We start from the raw sequence: 13075 nt of genomic DNA, 5'->3' as shown, positions 1-13075 counted from the left end.
GAGAGAGAGAGAGAGAGAGAGAGAGAGAGAGAGAGATATCTAATCGTACAACGCGATTTTTTAATTATATTGTAAGAAATGAGCGAAATTCACCAGAATTACATTAATGCGTCGTAGGGAAATACACTGTGTTGCCAAAGAAAAAATATCCAATAGAGTGCGCTTCTTTAATTGGTACGATTTTACTCGCGGAAAATAATGACGAAATATTGTTCGTCGCGTTCATTTATGCGTTGTTAGAGCTGCAATACATCAACGTGTATCTTTTCCGGTCAAAATATGTCGCGCCATCCGTCCGGGCGAAGGTCAGGATTTCCTTCGCAGAATTGTCGATAATGCAGTTACCATGCGGCGTGAACGTCGGATCGTCTATCGATTTCGGCACCCAGTGACCTATTTTCCAATCGAGCTCGAAGGAACTTTCGTAAGGACACGAGTCTAGAGTCGTTTTCGGCGAAGAATGACCGCTAGGTTCCTTCGCGGAAACTTCGGCTCGACGACGTCTTTGTGATGTATCCCTCTTTGACGAATCTCGACAGTAGAGACATGAGTTTGCATTCAATTAGACGTATTTAAAAATCAAAATCAAATCCAATAATCAAGTTTCTTCTTTTAGGATTCGAGTAATATTCATAAGAAATAATAAGTATACTTTGTATTTGCCAAGCGTCCGTTTCGAAGAATCGATCTCGACTAGAGTTTCGAATTTTAGATTGAGTATGCAGGATTCGAAATGCAATTTATAAGTAGTTTCTATCGTAAAGTATCATATCTAAAGTACGCTAGTACTTGCTCTCTAAGAACGAAGTTGTCAGTTTAAAAACTGTGTACAGATTTTAACGTAACTTTTGTTCGACATTTCTAATCGCATTTTTATTACACTTAATGGCCGATAATCTAATTATTTGTAATAATAAAAAAACAATATATTAATGTGATTGCTGCTTTACACAAACATTTCCATTCGAAGGAACGCGAAATGTTTAATAACACACTCATAAGAGATTCGAACATATTTGAGGATTTCAGGTCCACTCGAAAGTAATAGTTCGAAAACAGAGTTTGAAACTACGACAACAAAGTCGAACTGGCCGAGGTACTTAATCCCAATGCTAGTCGACATGAACAACATCTATCCACTATTATTCTTTACAAATTACATTCAAATTACGACCGGAAAAACAAGATACAAAATACACAGACACGAAAACGAGCTTGCTCGAACCCGGGGGGGAAACCGCTGACCAAAATCTTGTACACCAATGCCCACTAGTGCCCAATGGGCATTACTTTATCTTGTTGTCTTATTTTATCTTATTTTATCTTATTTTATCTTTATAATGACCTAGCAAGGCCTAATGCCCAAACTAATGCCCACAAAATGCCTAGTAATGCCCAGTAATACCACAAATCTGTACACCACAATGCCCTCAGCGGTTTCCCCCTCGGTTCGCACTGAAAACATTTGGAAGATTTAGGGAATCATTACGGGCCGGTTTTTTTGTCAACCTGTTGGTGAGCTAACAGTTCAATTATATGTCTGTCTTTGTCTGATCTGAAGGAAAAACAAAGACATATATGTGACTTGACTACTAGTTAACTTACCGAAAGTTGGAACAACCGGCCCTGTATATTTTATTCTACCGCACTGCCGATCAAACGAAAACCGGTTAACTAAATATTTCGTCCGCATTTTCGCAATTATTTTATTATATTATCAGGCCACAAGATCCAGCCCGTCCAAAAAAGTACTTCTCTATTTACTGGCGAAAAGTACTTTCCACACGGGAAGTAATTACGCAAAAATATAAAGAGACCTAGCGTTTAAATTATATTTCGAAAAGTTCTAAAGCATATGCACGGTACTGCGTCAGAGCGAGTGCATGCTCACTTAAATGAATTTGTGTCTCGCCGTCCTCCGCGGGAATGGTTGATTTTAGAAGTCCTTCGGTTTGTCAAGGACCTCGAGTGAGAAACCAAGAGTGGTAGGATACCAAGGGAACACCGGATCGATCGTTGCAAACGATATATCGACCAAATCGTATTGACCGAGGTTGTTGTCCTCAAATGTATCGTGCGCGCACGTTTTGCGCACGTCTAAATGTACATTTCGAGAAGTGCGTTTTACTTTTAATACAGCACGTTGAAGCTGATTAGTACATCTTGATATCGATACATTTTAACGTTTCGCTTACATCAACATTGTACATAGACACAATCGATTGATTAGAAACGGATAGAGGTGGTTAGTCCGCGCAATTATCGGCCAAATCGGTAAATGAAACGTCGCAATCGACGTCATTGAAAATCCACAAATATCGATTAAATATACACCGATAGAGTTTAATTAATATAATGCTTCAAAAGTAATACGCGTGCATCGGTAGCTTCGATTAATTGATTTAATTGTACGTTATTACCTCGGACGGCATCAAATTATTTCCGACGAAAAAAAAACCAAGCGAGGGGATGTAATTTAATTTCAAACCACATTTATTTAGGGAAAGTTTAATTAACACGATACGCGAGCGAAGTTATAATAATCCTTAAAACTTCGGCAGATCCGCCATTACAACAATTAGGATGGCCCACTTTGGGAAACAACACGTGGGTAGCTCGAGAGCGCGAACTCTTTCGCGATTAACGCGTTGCTGCGGAATGACGTGTAAATTGAATTTCATTAAGCGTCGCGCCGCAATGACGACAATTTCCAATACGATAAACATGTCATTTTGATCTTGCGTCAATTTCTCTCGCGAGCAACTTTTGAATTACACACACACTGACTGTGGAAAATATTCAGTATATACCCGTATATGGATATCTTTTATATTATTCCAAGAGGAAGATGTTACGCGTGATTTTAAATATGGTACGTCTGTCTATGGTAAAAAAATAAACTTTGAGTTACTTCCTTAATAATAAAAAAACTCTGAACGATGTAAGAGTTGAGAATAATCAGCACAGGTATTTTATTATTGGAGAAATATAGAATTCTTATGCGAGATTCCTGTATATTAATACGTTTTAAACAAATAATGAAAGAAATACTGAAGAGTATTAATATTTTTCAGGATCCTCATATGGTGATTTTTGCTAGATTTTTGTGACACAAATGAGATAGCCAAAACAAGTGCAACGATTGATGCGCGTACGCACACGTGGTAGACAGCTGGTTTGGGCAACCCTGGATAAATATGTCATGTAAACACATATAAGTGAAGGGAAACATATGAAATCCGCATTTGAATGCACCTGGCTGCCATTATCGTCACAGATATGGCTAAGACAGCGGAGATAAAATAGGCAAGCGAATGGTATTGAATTCCTTGTATTTGATACAGAAATATCAATTTTAATGAGATCAAACGACCAAATCAAATTAAAAATTCTACATGTCAACAGATATCTATAATTAATATTATTACATTATTTCATTTTTAATTTTTAAACTCGTATTAATATTTGTAATGTGATAATAGCAATTTTTTTCATTCTACTTCGATTTGTCTCAACCCTTAATTATCTCAGTCTCAAAACTTGTGTTACAATACCGACAGTGTTGTGCATAGATGATTTTAAAATTAGCTAGATAAAGATAAGATAAAAATATATAAATTTATCTTAGATAAGATAAAGATGATTTCGTTTTGAATATATCTAGATAAAATATAATATTATATGATGATTCATCTAGATAATTTTCAGATAATATCTTTAAGACTTCATGTTAACGCAGTAGAAACAGTTATAAAAAAATTATAGAAAAATATAAATTATAAAGGGGGATATAGAATATATTCAGGTTAAGTTATATGACACACACATAAATGCATGGTCTACAACGCCATCCATATTTAAATAGTGTAACTGGTAAGTATTTTTATGTGGCCCTAAACCAAATTATCTGTACGTTATCTTAGATAATTTAGTAAAGATAACACTTTCTTTCATCTAAAATGCAGATATAGATAATACTTATTTTTATTATCTATATAAAGATAAGATAACGCTTTTTTTCTAGATAATCATCTATATAATTTTATTTAGATAACAGCAAACACTGAATACCTATTTTTAATTGTGCTGTTAGAACATATTAGGCGAATTTGCCTGATAGACGATCTTGTACTATCGTCAACAATTTGACACAATTAACTCGAGCTGAATTAATCAGAGATATAATGTGTGAAACAACACGCAATCAAATAATGATAATTCAAAGTAATAGAATATATTTACACAAACAGACTATTAATTCAAACTCAATGATTTATTCTATATAAAATTACAAATTTAATATACAGTTACGATACAACTCAAAAATACTAGAATATGAATTTGGAAGGTAACTTTATAAAGACAAAAATCATCAAGACTCTAATTTTTTTTTAAGACTATCACAATTTAAGAATTTGAAATTCAGAAGCCAAGGTTCTAAAGAAAAAATCAAGGATGTTAGAATGTACACATTTTTATTAAAAAATTTAAATCTAAGCTTTTTTCTAAAATTCTAAAAGACTACTGATACGCGTTAAACAATTTAAATTTTCTGAAGTCTTAATGCACATTTTCAAGCGAGATCTATAAATGTTAAGACAAATTATAATTCCTTTTTTGCACCCTACCGTTTAAAATTTACTAACTTATTTAATGGCTTTGGTCTTCGTTTTCAGTTCGGTCTTCGAAATACATAGATAAATTAGTACAACAGAAAAATTGCGTGACGTCGAGTGATAATCGCGAAATTGTTTATCATGTCGACTTTTTACGCATCATATACAATGTCGTAGGCAGGGCGGATCCCAGGAGTGTTGCCCCACCCGTCGACACAAACTCTGTTAAAAAGCACGTTTCAAACCTGCTTTATCAAAAGCAGGAAGTTACAGTATTCAATGAAATTATTTAAATAGTTATTAGTCACGGAAACACTGGTCGAGAAGCTTCTTGAAAAGGAAGTTTCTTGAAAAAGTAACGAAAGAAATAAAGCTTTTATTACATCTTGAATACAATTTTATGGAAGATTAGATACCCTGTAATTCAGTGATCTTCCATATCCGCTGTTTATTTCCTCTTACGTCCTAGGTGAATTAACTTATTTGTTCAAAATCAAATTTTTCAAGTCGAATTCCTTCTAGAGTGAAGGAACCGCGTTTCATGTTTAGAGTGCGTTGAAAAAGGCCCAAGAAAGAGAATCAATGGAGGCAGGAAAATGAAGACTACGGGGAAGGAAGAAATAATAGGAAGATTAAGCTACCAACACGTATACACATTACCGTTCGTTCGTTCGTTCGTTCGTCAAGTGTGTATGCGTGTGTTACGTTAACAGTGTTGTGTGTGTGTGTGTGTGTGTGTACGCGTGTGTAAATGTGTGTGTAACTTTGTCGGGATTCTATGATGGACTCACCCGCCAGCAACCAGGATCATCTGCATGTTGCATGGAGGCGGCCTCTTTGTTGCTTTTTCGCAGAGGGAGCAATCCGGAGCAGTGAATCCTCTAGTTTGGCATGCGGTGACAGAATAGAGCTATAGAGTAGGTAACTAGAGAGATAACAGGAGGAAGAGAGAGAGAAGGTCACTGCCTTGTTCGAAGTTTCAGCCAAAGATTCGGCAAGCTTTGCTTTTCTATTTCCATCGAGATATTTTCACTTTTATAATACCACTTACGTCTACTAATAATACTTATGTCTACGACAATTGAGCTCACACACACAGACGCACGCACGCACGTTATCGCAAATTCTTTTTTTAATTTCAGTACATTTTCAAATAATCGCGTACAATCGGTCAAGTGAAAGGATACTTATTTTACTTCAATGCTGATATGAATTTATAAACACTTCGAACAAGGTCGGAAAGAAAAAGAAAGATGACAGATGTAGTAATGAGTAGAAGATATAAAAGTACTCGCTAAAACGAAGCATATTGAATAACGAAGAGAAAGAATAGAGATTAGATAAGAAAGTCGAACAGTAAGGAAAGTAATAAGAGGAATCGATAGAGAGAAGAATACATATGTATAAACAGAATAATTCGGAATTATACCATCTAAAGTTTCGGTGACGTGTTAATCTAATTGAAAGAAAAATAAGTTGCTCAAAAGAAATTAATTTAAGTCACGTTTTATTTAAATAAATAATAATGTTTTAGATTTTTCTGAGAAGTCCTCCGTTAGATATTCTTAATTAATAAATATTTCTTGTGTACAAAACATTTCAAGGAGAGAAAGATTAGCGAGATGATATTCAAAATTAAAAAGTTTCAACACAGTTTGAAGAGCGTAAATAAGTAGAAGTTTCAGTTTCTTTCATAATTAATTACAATAGATTTTGCTTTGATACATTGATTCTGCCTTGACTTGTAATTTAATCGGAACATTTAAAAGGTAAATATTTAAAAACGCCTAATTTAATGAATAGTTAAATATTTAAAATCAAACGCGCACAATTAGCAAGTATATTTCTCTGAACAAGTTAATTAATAAGAATTTATTCTATATAGGTTTTATAATTCTCATTATTATCTCAAACATTGCAAAACTTCTGTTTTAACGCGCTACCAAAATTTCCGTTGGTATCACCAAATTTTCTTGTCTATCGAATGGCCCATAACAGGATTTCAACGTTATAAGTTTTTTTAATGTATTTCGGTACCAAAGTTTTATGTTTCATGGAAAGTTTCATATAGAAAAATTACGTTAGAAAAGGATTGTCTTAAATTATTGTGCAATTAATCGTAGAGAATTATGTTTTTCATGGTGCAATCACAAAAAGAGTATAATGTCTATTTTACAAAAATTGTGAAATTAAATATTTTATTTATCACTGATGCGATTTAAAACGAGGACTAATAAAAAATGCTGTAATTATACTAGAAAGCATTAAAAGAGGCAGAAAAAAGAGAGAAGGGGAAAGGAAAGAGGGGGAGGAAGGAGAAAGGGAGGGAGAGCGAAGGAGGGACGAGGGGAAGGCAGAGAGAGAGGCTTTTAGTGTTGCATAATCTAATAACAATAAACACTTCTCAAAGAACTAAGAGATTACTTAATTATTTTGAAACAATTTACTTTAGAACATACGTTTACGAAGGCTCCTCGGACTAAATAGCTTCTAAATTATCTTATATACTTCCTTCCTGTTACAGGACATCCTATATACAGCATGTACCAGAGCTGTCGCATTTCCTTTGAACCACAGATTCTACGATTATCTCAAAATTGACTTTTTCTTAGCAAGAGCCTGGAAAGAGATACGACTGCAGCCTAAGAAACGCCAGTGTAAAGCAACAGTTAGACGCCGTCACGTTCAACGTATCGAGTAAACCAAATTTACGCAACTAACGCTGAAAAAGAAGTTGAATAAAAGTGTCAAAATGACGATTACACGAAGGGGCCGCAAAAGAGAAAACTTAGCTAGGACTAAGTCAGCTTCGGGATCGGAGAATCTCTGTTTAATGGAAGACGCAACAGTGTCTTGGATGTATTCTGCATATACATAGAACTAGATGTAGATAGAGAAAGAGAGAAAAGTACAGTGGCTAACTGGCGACGGCCCAGCAGATCGCCGTGGCGGCTTGCGCTATTGTACCTTCCCGCATGTTGCGTCTAACCACCACCGAGGCCCGTGCGCCACCCCACACACACCCGGTCGCAGGACCTTTAACGTATCCCACTTATTAACAGTATCGTTCACTGTCACCACGCACTATCACACATTTGTCAATAACGGCAGCCGGACTGGCAACGACGCTGCCGAGGTATTCCATTGCGTCACCACGGGAATTAAGCATCGCGAGAAGAGAGACCCGCGGTTCCAAAATACGCCCGGACACACGAGACAAAGCACAGATCACCCGCCGTTGCTCCGAACGATTCGTAACGATCGGTCGAACATAACTTTCGGCGATCGTTATTCAACGTCATTAAACAATTTAACTCGGTGAAACAACCTTCGCGTTTCTCGCGATACTTGAGGACGGAGAATCTGGGGCAGAGAAAGAGCGGATCAGAAAGAGGGAAGAGAAGATAAAACGCTCGTATCCGATCATATCGCACGCAAGCATCGCGTAATGTCGGTTGGGAAATCTTTTCCAGGACACGCTCAGACGAGTCCACCCGCGAAATGCGAATCTCCGGGGTTGTGTTTCAATTCCATCCAAGTCGCATTTGGGTTCTTTTAAATGTACCTTACGTATCAAAATGATCTTTCGAATTTTTCGTACGAAATTGGTAGAAAAATCTTCGCGCCGAACCGTTGACTCGTTCGTCGTAAAGCATTTAGGAGGACGAAGGGGTGTTAAAAAAATTTCATGCACATTATTATTCAAGGATCTTACAAAATAGTTTGATTTCGTCAGGTGCGTCCATCTTTGATCACGTTTCTTCTCCAAATGTCTCACGTCGGAACTCAAAGGTAGGGGAAACGAACAAGAAAGAGGAGGGGACATTAAATGGGAATGCAAGAAGATCGAGCGAGCAAAAGCGTGAGCTACTTCATAATCTTTCGGGTTTATAATGTGCCATTAATACCCGCTTCGCTCGATCTTTAAATGTGGAAAAGATTCTTTCAGCCAATGATTGAAAGTGGAATACTTCAAAATACGAAAGGGATGAAACTGCAGTCTTTTCGGCGCCGTCAGACAATCCATATTTCTTCAGTCGCTAGTTTGATTATTGTTTTATGTGAAGGCAATCCAGATCTTCGAACGTAAAGTTTTCCATCGCGAGAATTAACAAATGTTCGCGAGACGTGGGCGTTAAATCATTCGGCATCGGGTGCATGCTTAAATAAAATCTGATCGACTTCAAGAACACTTGGATATCGGGAATTACCCACATCCAATTATACACCAATTTCGTGTGACGAACTTGGCATCGTTACATATCCTCGTGTTTCGAAAACAAACGAGACGGCATAACAACGGAAACGTGATTATCGTGCCCGCCAACCAGGCGGGTCCATCAGTCCATTCGCATTATGTGCATGAGTCCGTCTAAATCACGTTTATCATTCTATCAGCGGATTCATGGATCCCCGGTTTGCGTGAACCGAGATCTTGGGAACGAGGGGACGGGAATGAGAACTGATGGCAAGGAGAGGCCCGGAGTAAAATTGGATCACAAGATTGAAACACCAATAACGGCGCACGGTATGTTATTCTCAGTTACGGCCGGGTCCACCTCGGCAACCACGTTGCTGCGACTGCCTTGCGTAACCTTGTCGAGCACCAGCAAGCGGGGAGTGCGTGCCGCCTAGAGAGGCATCGGGGAGGGGGGGGGAGAGGGGCGGGGAGCGGAGCAGGTAGACGGAAGAGAAGTCTGGTCCAGTGAAAAGAGAGGGGCAAGTGTGAGCAATCACTGTCACAGATCGCACTGTCAAAGTCCTCGCGGAGTAGACTGGTCCGCGAAGGGAACACGTTTCGAGCCGTAGCGAGCCCGGTGGGTTTCTGAATCAACGGAGTGGTGCGTGTCAGGACGCCAGCAGTAGCGGCCGGGTAAATGGTGGCGGGAGGAACGGGAAAACCGAGAGGGAGAGAGAGAAACGGCAAGAGTGACGAAGGGTGGGTGGGAAAGAGAGAGAGAGAAATAGAGAGAAAGAGACAGAGAAAGAGAAGGGGGGAGAGAGAGAGAGAGAGAGAGACGCGGCGACACGCGTTTAGGCGGCAACTTTGAGAGCCACGACGTAACACTCCCGTCTCGAACGGCACGGTCAGACCGTGCGTGGTGTCCACGAATGGTCCACGCACAAGGTGAGAGATCGGATGCGACCCCCGGTGGGACGTCGGGGCGGCAAAGGTACAGTGGAAGGCGCCGGTCGAGGAACGCCGCCAGGAACCGCCGCGGCATTCTGCAGAGGCGCCACCGTGACTGCGAAAGCTCCATCCCCTCGCGCTCCTACCCTCTCAGGAGTTGGAGTTGGTTGCGCGATGCATCCCTGTGTATATGTACGCGTGTATGCGCGCGCGGGCGCACGTACGTGTGTGTGTCCGTGTGGGTTACGTGCAACGTGAGTTGTCTGAATGTGATCGGAATATGCTTGTGTGTGTGTGTGTGTGTGTGTGAGGACGAATATGTGTTTGTACGGAAGAGAGAAGTAGGTGAAATCCACCTTCCCTACCCACCCCATACCCCACCCTATCCGGCCCGTTCGTGCTGCTGCTCGTGCGTGGGCTTTCGCGGCCATCGAAGTCGATATCCACCCCCGCCCCGACCAGCGGCTCGCGTATTATCCTCAAACGTTTCTCGGACAATCATTTTGAGGATTCACGGGGGTTTCCCCCAATCACCCCCTCCTCTCCCTCTTCCAACTCAATTCTCTCATCGTAACTCGCAATTGTCGTCGCTCTTGTCGCCTGCCTTGTCTACCGCTGCCCTTGTCTGCCGCGAACATATTCGTTCTTTCACTTTCAGGAACTCTTACAGTTTCGAGTAGAAATTGAAAGCGGGGCGAAAAAGCTCGGTATGGAATAGATCCAAAAACTTTCTTCCGCAGCGCGGTTAAAGATAACGCGGATGCTACGCAGATCGATATAGCTGTATTAACGTCGAAAGTGTTACGAAATTCAGCGATACCGATTCCAGATTTTTAACAGAGAGAAAACGAATCCCTTTTATTAAATCGTGTTTTCTCCCAAAAATTTTGACCATTTTGTTTTTCGCGCATCAAACCATAAATATATTTTGTATCATTAATATGTAACAATAGTACGTAATATATAAAGTCGGAGATGAATATTTTTGTTCTTGAAATATGTAAACTTTTAATTTTGGAATTTAAGAGCTAAACGAGATAAAAATTTCAACGAGAATTAATTTGATAAAACTAGAACTCGTTGTGTATAAATATAATTCGAACTCGTTGAATTGCGAAAGGCTTCAGAGTACATCGGATTCATTGTCCGCGTCGAAAATTTTCTCAAGTTCGTAGAACGTTATTGAATTAATCAAACGAGAACACCGCTGCAAATTTATCAACGGTACAATTCAATAAGTGCAATGAGCTTATGAAATAAATTGTAAATTTTAGGAAATGGAATAGAAGCTTAGGTTATGCTTCTATAAATGAGTTTTAATACATGTGATTTTCAATCAAACTTCCACGACCCTCCTTCCATTCCCAAGCAAAAGATTCCTCCGAAAAGAGCACCCGACCTCTGGAACTCAGAGTAAAAGTAAATATCACGTAAAAGCGAAAAGCTGTTTGACCATTGAATCTCTCTGCTTGCTAAATGTCGAATTTCGACATTCTTGATGAAATAATCTTTAATTTATTAAAAAATGTGCAAAGGTTCCCCAAAGAGTGCTTAATTAGGAAAGAAATTTTATCGACAAATTATCTCCAACGACAAATTATTATGACGGTGGTTAATAGCTATCTAGGCTTTCCTAATTTTAAGCGCCAACGCCTCGCCGCAGGATATCCCAACTCGACCTCGAATAACGCGAAGCAATTCCCAACGTAACTTAGGGAATACCCGTGTGATCGAGTTCGATCAAGTGATGTAGATGCGCAGAGTGACAATATTTCACTGCCGGTACATTTCATATCTGGTTATGCTCGGTATCTCGCTTTTCATATTTTTCATATTAATAACACAACTTCGAAATATCGATATAATTAAGTGTAATACAATTTCATACGCATTTCAATTAGGAAGCTACGCATTTTTAATAAGAATATAAGTTATGCACGAAAGAAGAACAATTTTTTACTTCTTTTCTGAAGACGAACGCTTATAAACCCATAAGGCGGTAAAAATCAAACGGAAACATTCTGCACACGCGCCATCTAGCGGACAACTTTCGAAACTGAATAATCGTGTCGCAAGCTGTGTGCAAGCGCGAAAGCTTGCAACGAACTTTCGTATCCTCGGAGTTAAAAACTGCGTTACCAACTTGACGACACAAAAAAAGTAAATGAGATCTGAAAAGTCGCAATCTGATACAAATTAATACGTTATCTAAATATTCCATTTATTATTAAATTCTGTTTGTAATTTACAAATGCAACCAGAATGCATTTTTTTATCATTTCCAGCGGGCAAGACTTTTGCTTCATTTAATGTAAAACGTAACAAACCGTAATAAAATAACGATGATAGCCGCGATCACAAAACTACTAGGTACTACTAAAAATTTGTATTAATTTATTTATCGCTATTACCAACCTCTGGTTCAATTCGACGCGCGGCTCTATTTGTATTTGCAGCATATGTAACGCGTGATACACCATGATACAGATTACAAATGAAATTGTCACTACGTCACATCGTGAAAAATTTTGTCCAAGTGAAACTTAATTATTTCCTAAGTTAAACGATAAATTTCACCAATATTTTCCTCGCACACACGTGAGATTATACACATTGCTGCAGCATGTCCTAATTATTTTACAAACATATTATATAATTATTCAAATAAAGTTGTTTTTTTCGTATTTTTTTAAATTTACACTTAATACAGAACATCAAATGATCAATTTTATACTAAATTAGTCAAATTTTATATATAGATTTAAATGTAAAAATAAACAAAAATATTATAATGAAAATTATTAGTTTGTGCTTATGTAACAGCACAGCACATCCCGTGTTTCAACCGCTTCACCGATCTGCGGAGCTGCTCACAGTGATTCTCGACATGTCAAGACCAACTGATTGACTGTGACACGAGACGATGTGCCAACACTGCTAACCACTGTAGTTAAGAAGAAAGACCATCGTATGTTACGATTACATCAGTAGTGTATCAATAGTTGAAAATGGCGAATAACATAAGAAGGCATTTTTCACAAAACCAAATTCTATCTACTGATTTATATCTTTCAACAGTAAGAAATATTTGGCTAAAATTAAACGTCCTCGCCGGAAAAATGTTAGGAATCTCTAGAGGAATGTCCGATGTATAAAATTAATAAGTCGAATAAGGTCGAAACGTTGTATGTTTTAAACGAAATATATTGTGCCAGTTAATTGTCGACGTTATCCTTATTATTTGTTCTTTATTTACTTGCGATCCATCTCTTCAAGTTTTTAAAATTAATAAGCTCCGCATAAATTTACATTTTTTACTTAATCATCG

The 13075-nt window shown here is 38.3% G+C and overlaps 1 protein-coding gene across 7 annotated transcripts in view; it reads right to left on the bottom strand.

The window, feature by feature from the left end:
* LOC105558773 (potassium voltage-gated channel protein Shaker) overlaps window positions 1–13075 on the bottom strand; it is a 127310-nt gene that overhangs the window by 64703 nt on the left and 49532 nt on the right. The window contains exons 1-3 of one of the 7 annotated variants that reach the window (XM_012006680.1): window positions 8332–8718; window positions 7584–7979; window positions 5408–5497 (exon numbers count right to left, since the gene is read on the bottom strand). The exons of 5 other annotated variants lie outside the window; for them this stretch is intronic. In XM_012006680.1, coding sequence (XP_011862070.1) covers window positions 5408–5433 — 26 coding nt within the window. In that variant the 5' untranslated portion in view covers window positions 5434–5497; window positions 7584–7979; window positions 8332–8718. Of the gene's footprint in view, window positions 1–5407; window positions 5498–7528; window positions 7544–7583; window positions 7980–8331; window positions 8719–13075 lie in introns of those variants that run through there. One more of the 7 variants, XM_012006681.1, reaches the window with a different exon arrangement.

Source organism: Vollenhovia emeryi, unplaced genomic scaffold (assembly GCF_000949405.1).
Source record: "Vollenhovia emeryi isolate VEMERY1.0 unplaced genomic scaffold, V.emery_V1.0 DF939313.1, whole genome shotgun sequence".
NCBI lineage: Eukaryota > Metazoa > Arthropoda > Insecta > Hymenoptera > Formicidae > Vollenhovia > Vollenhovia emeryi.
Note: the sequence above shows the minus strand (reverse complement) of the source record. Positions and strands in the feature narration are given on the sequence as shown.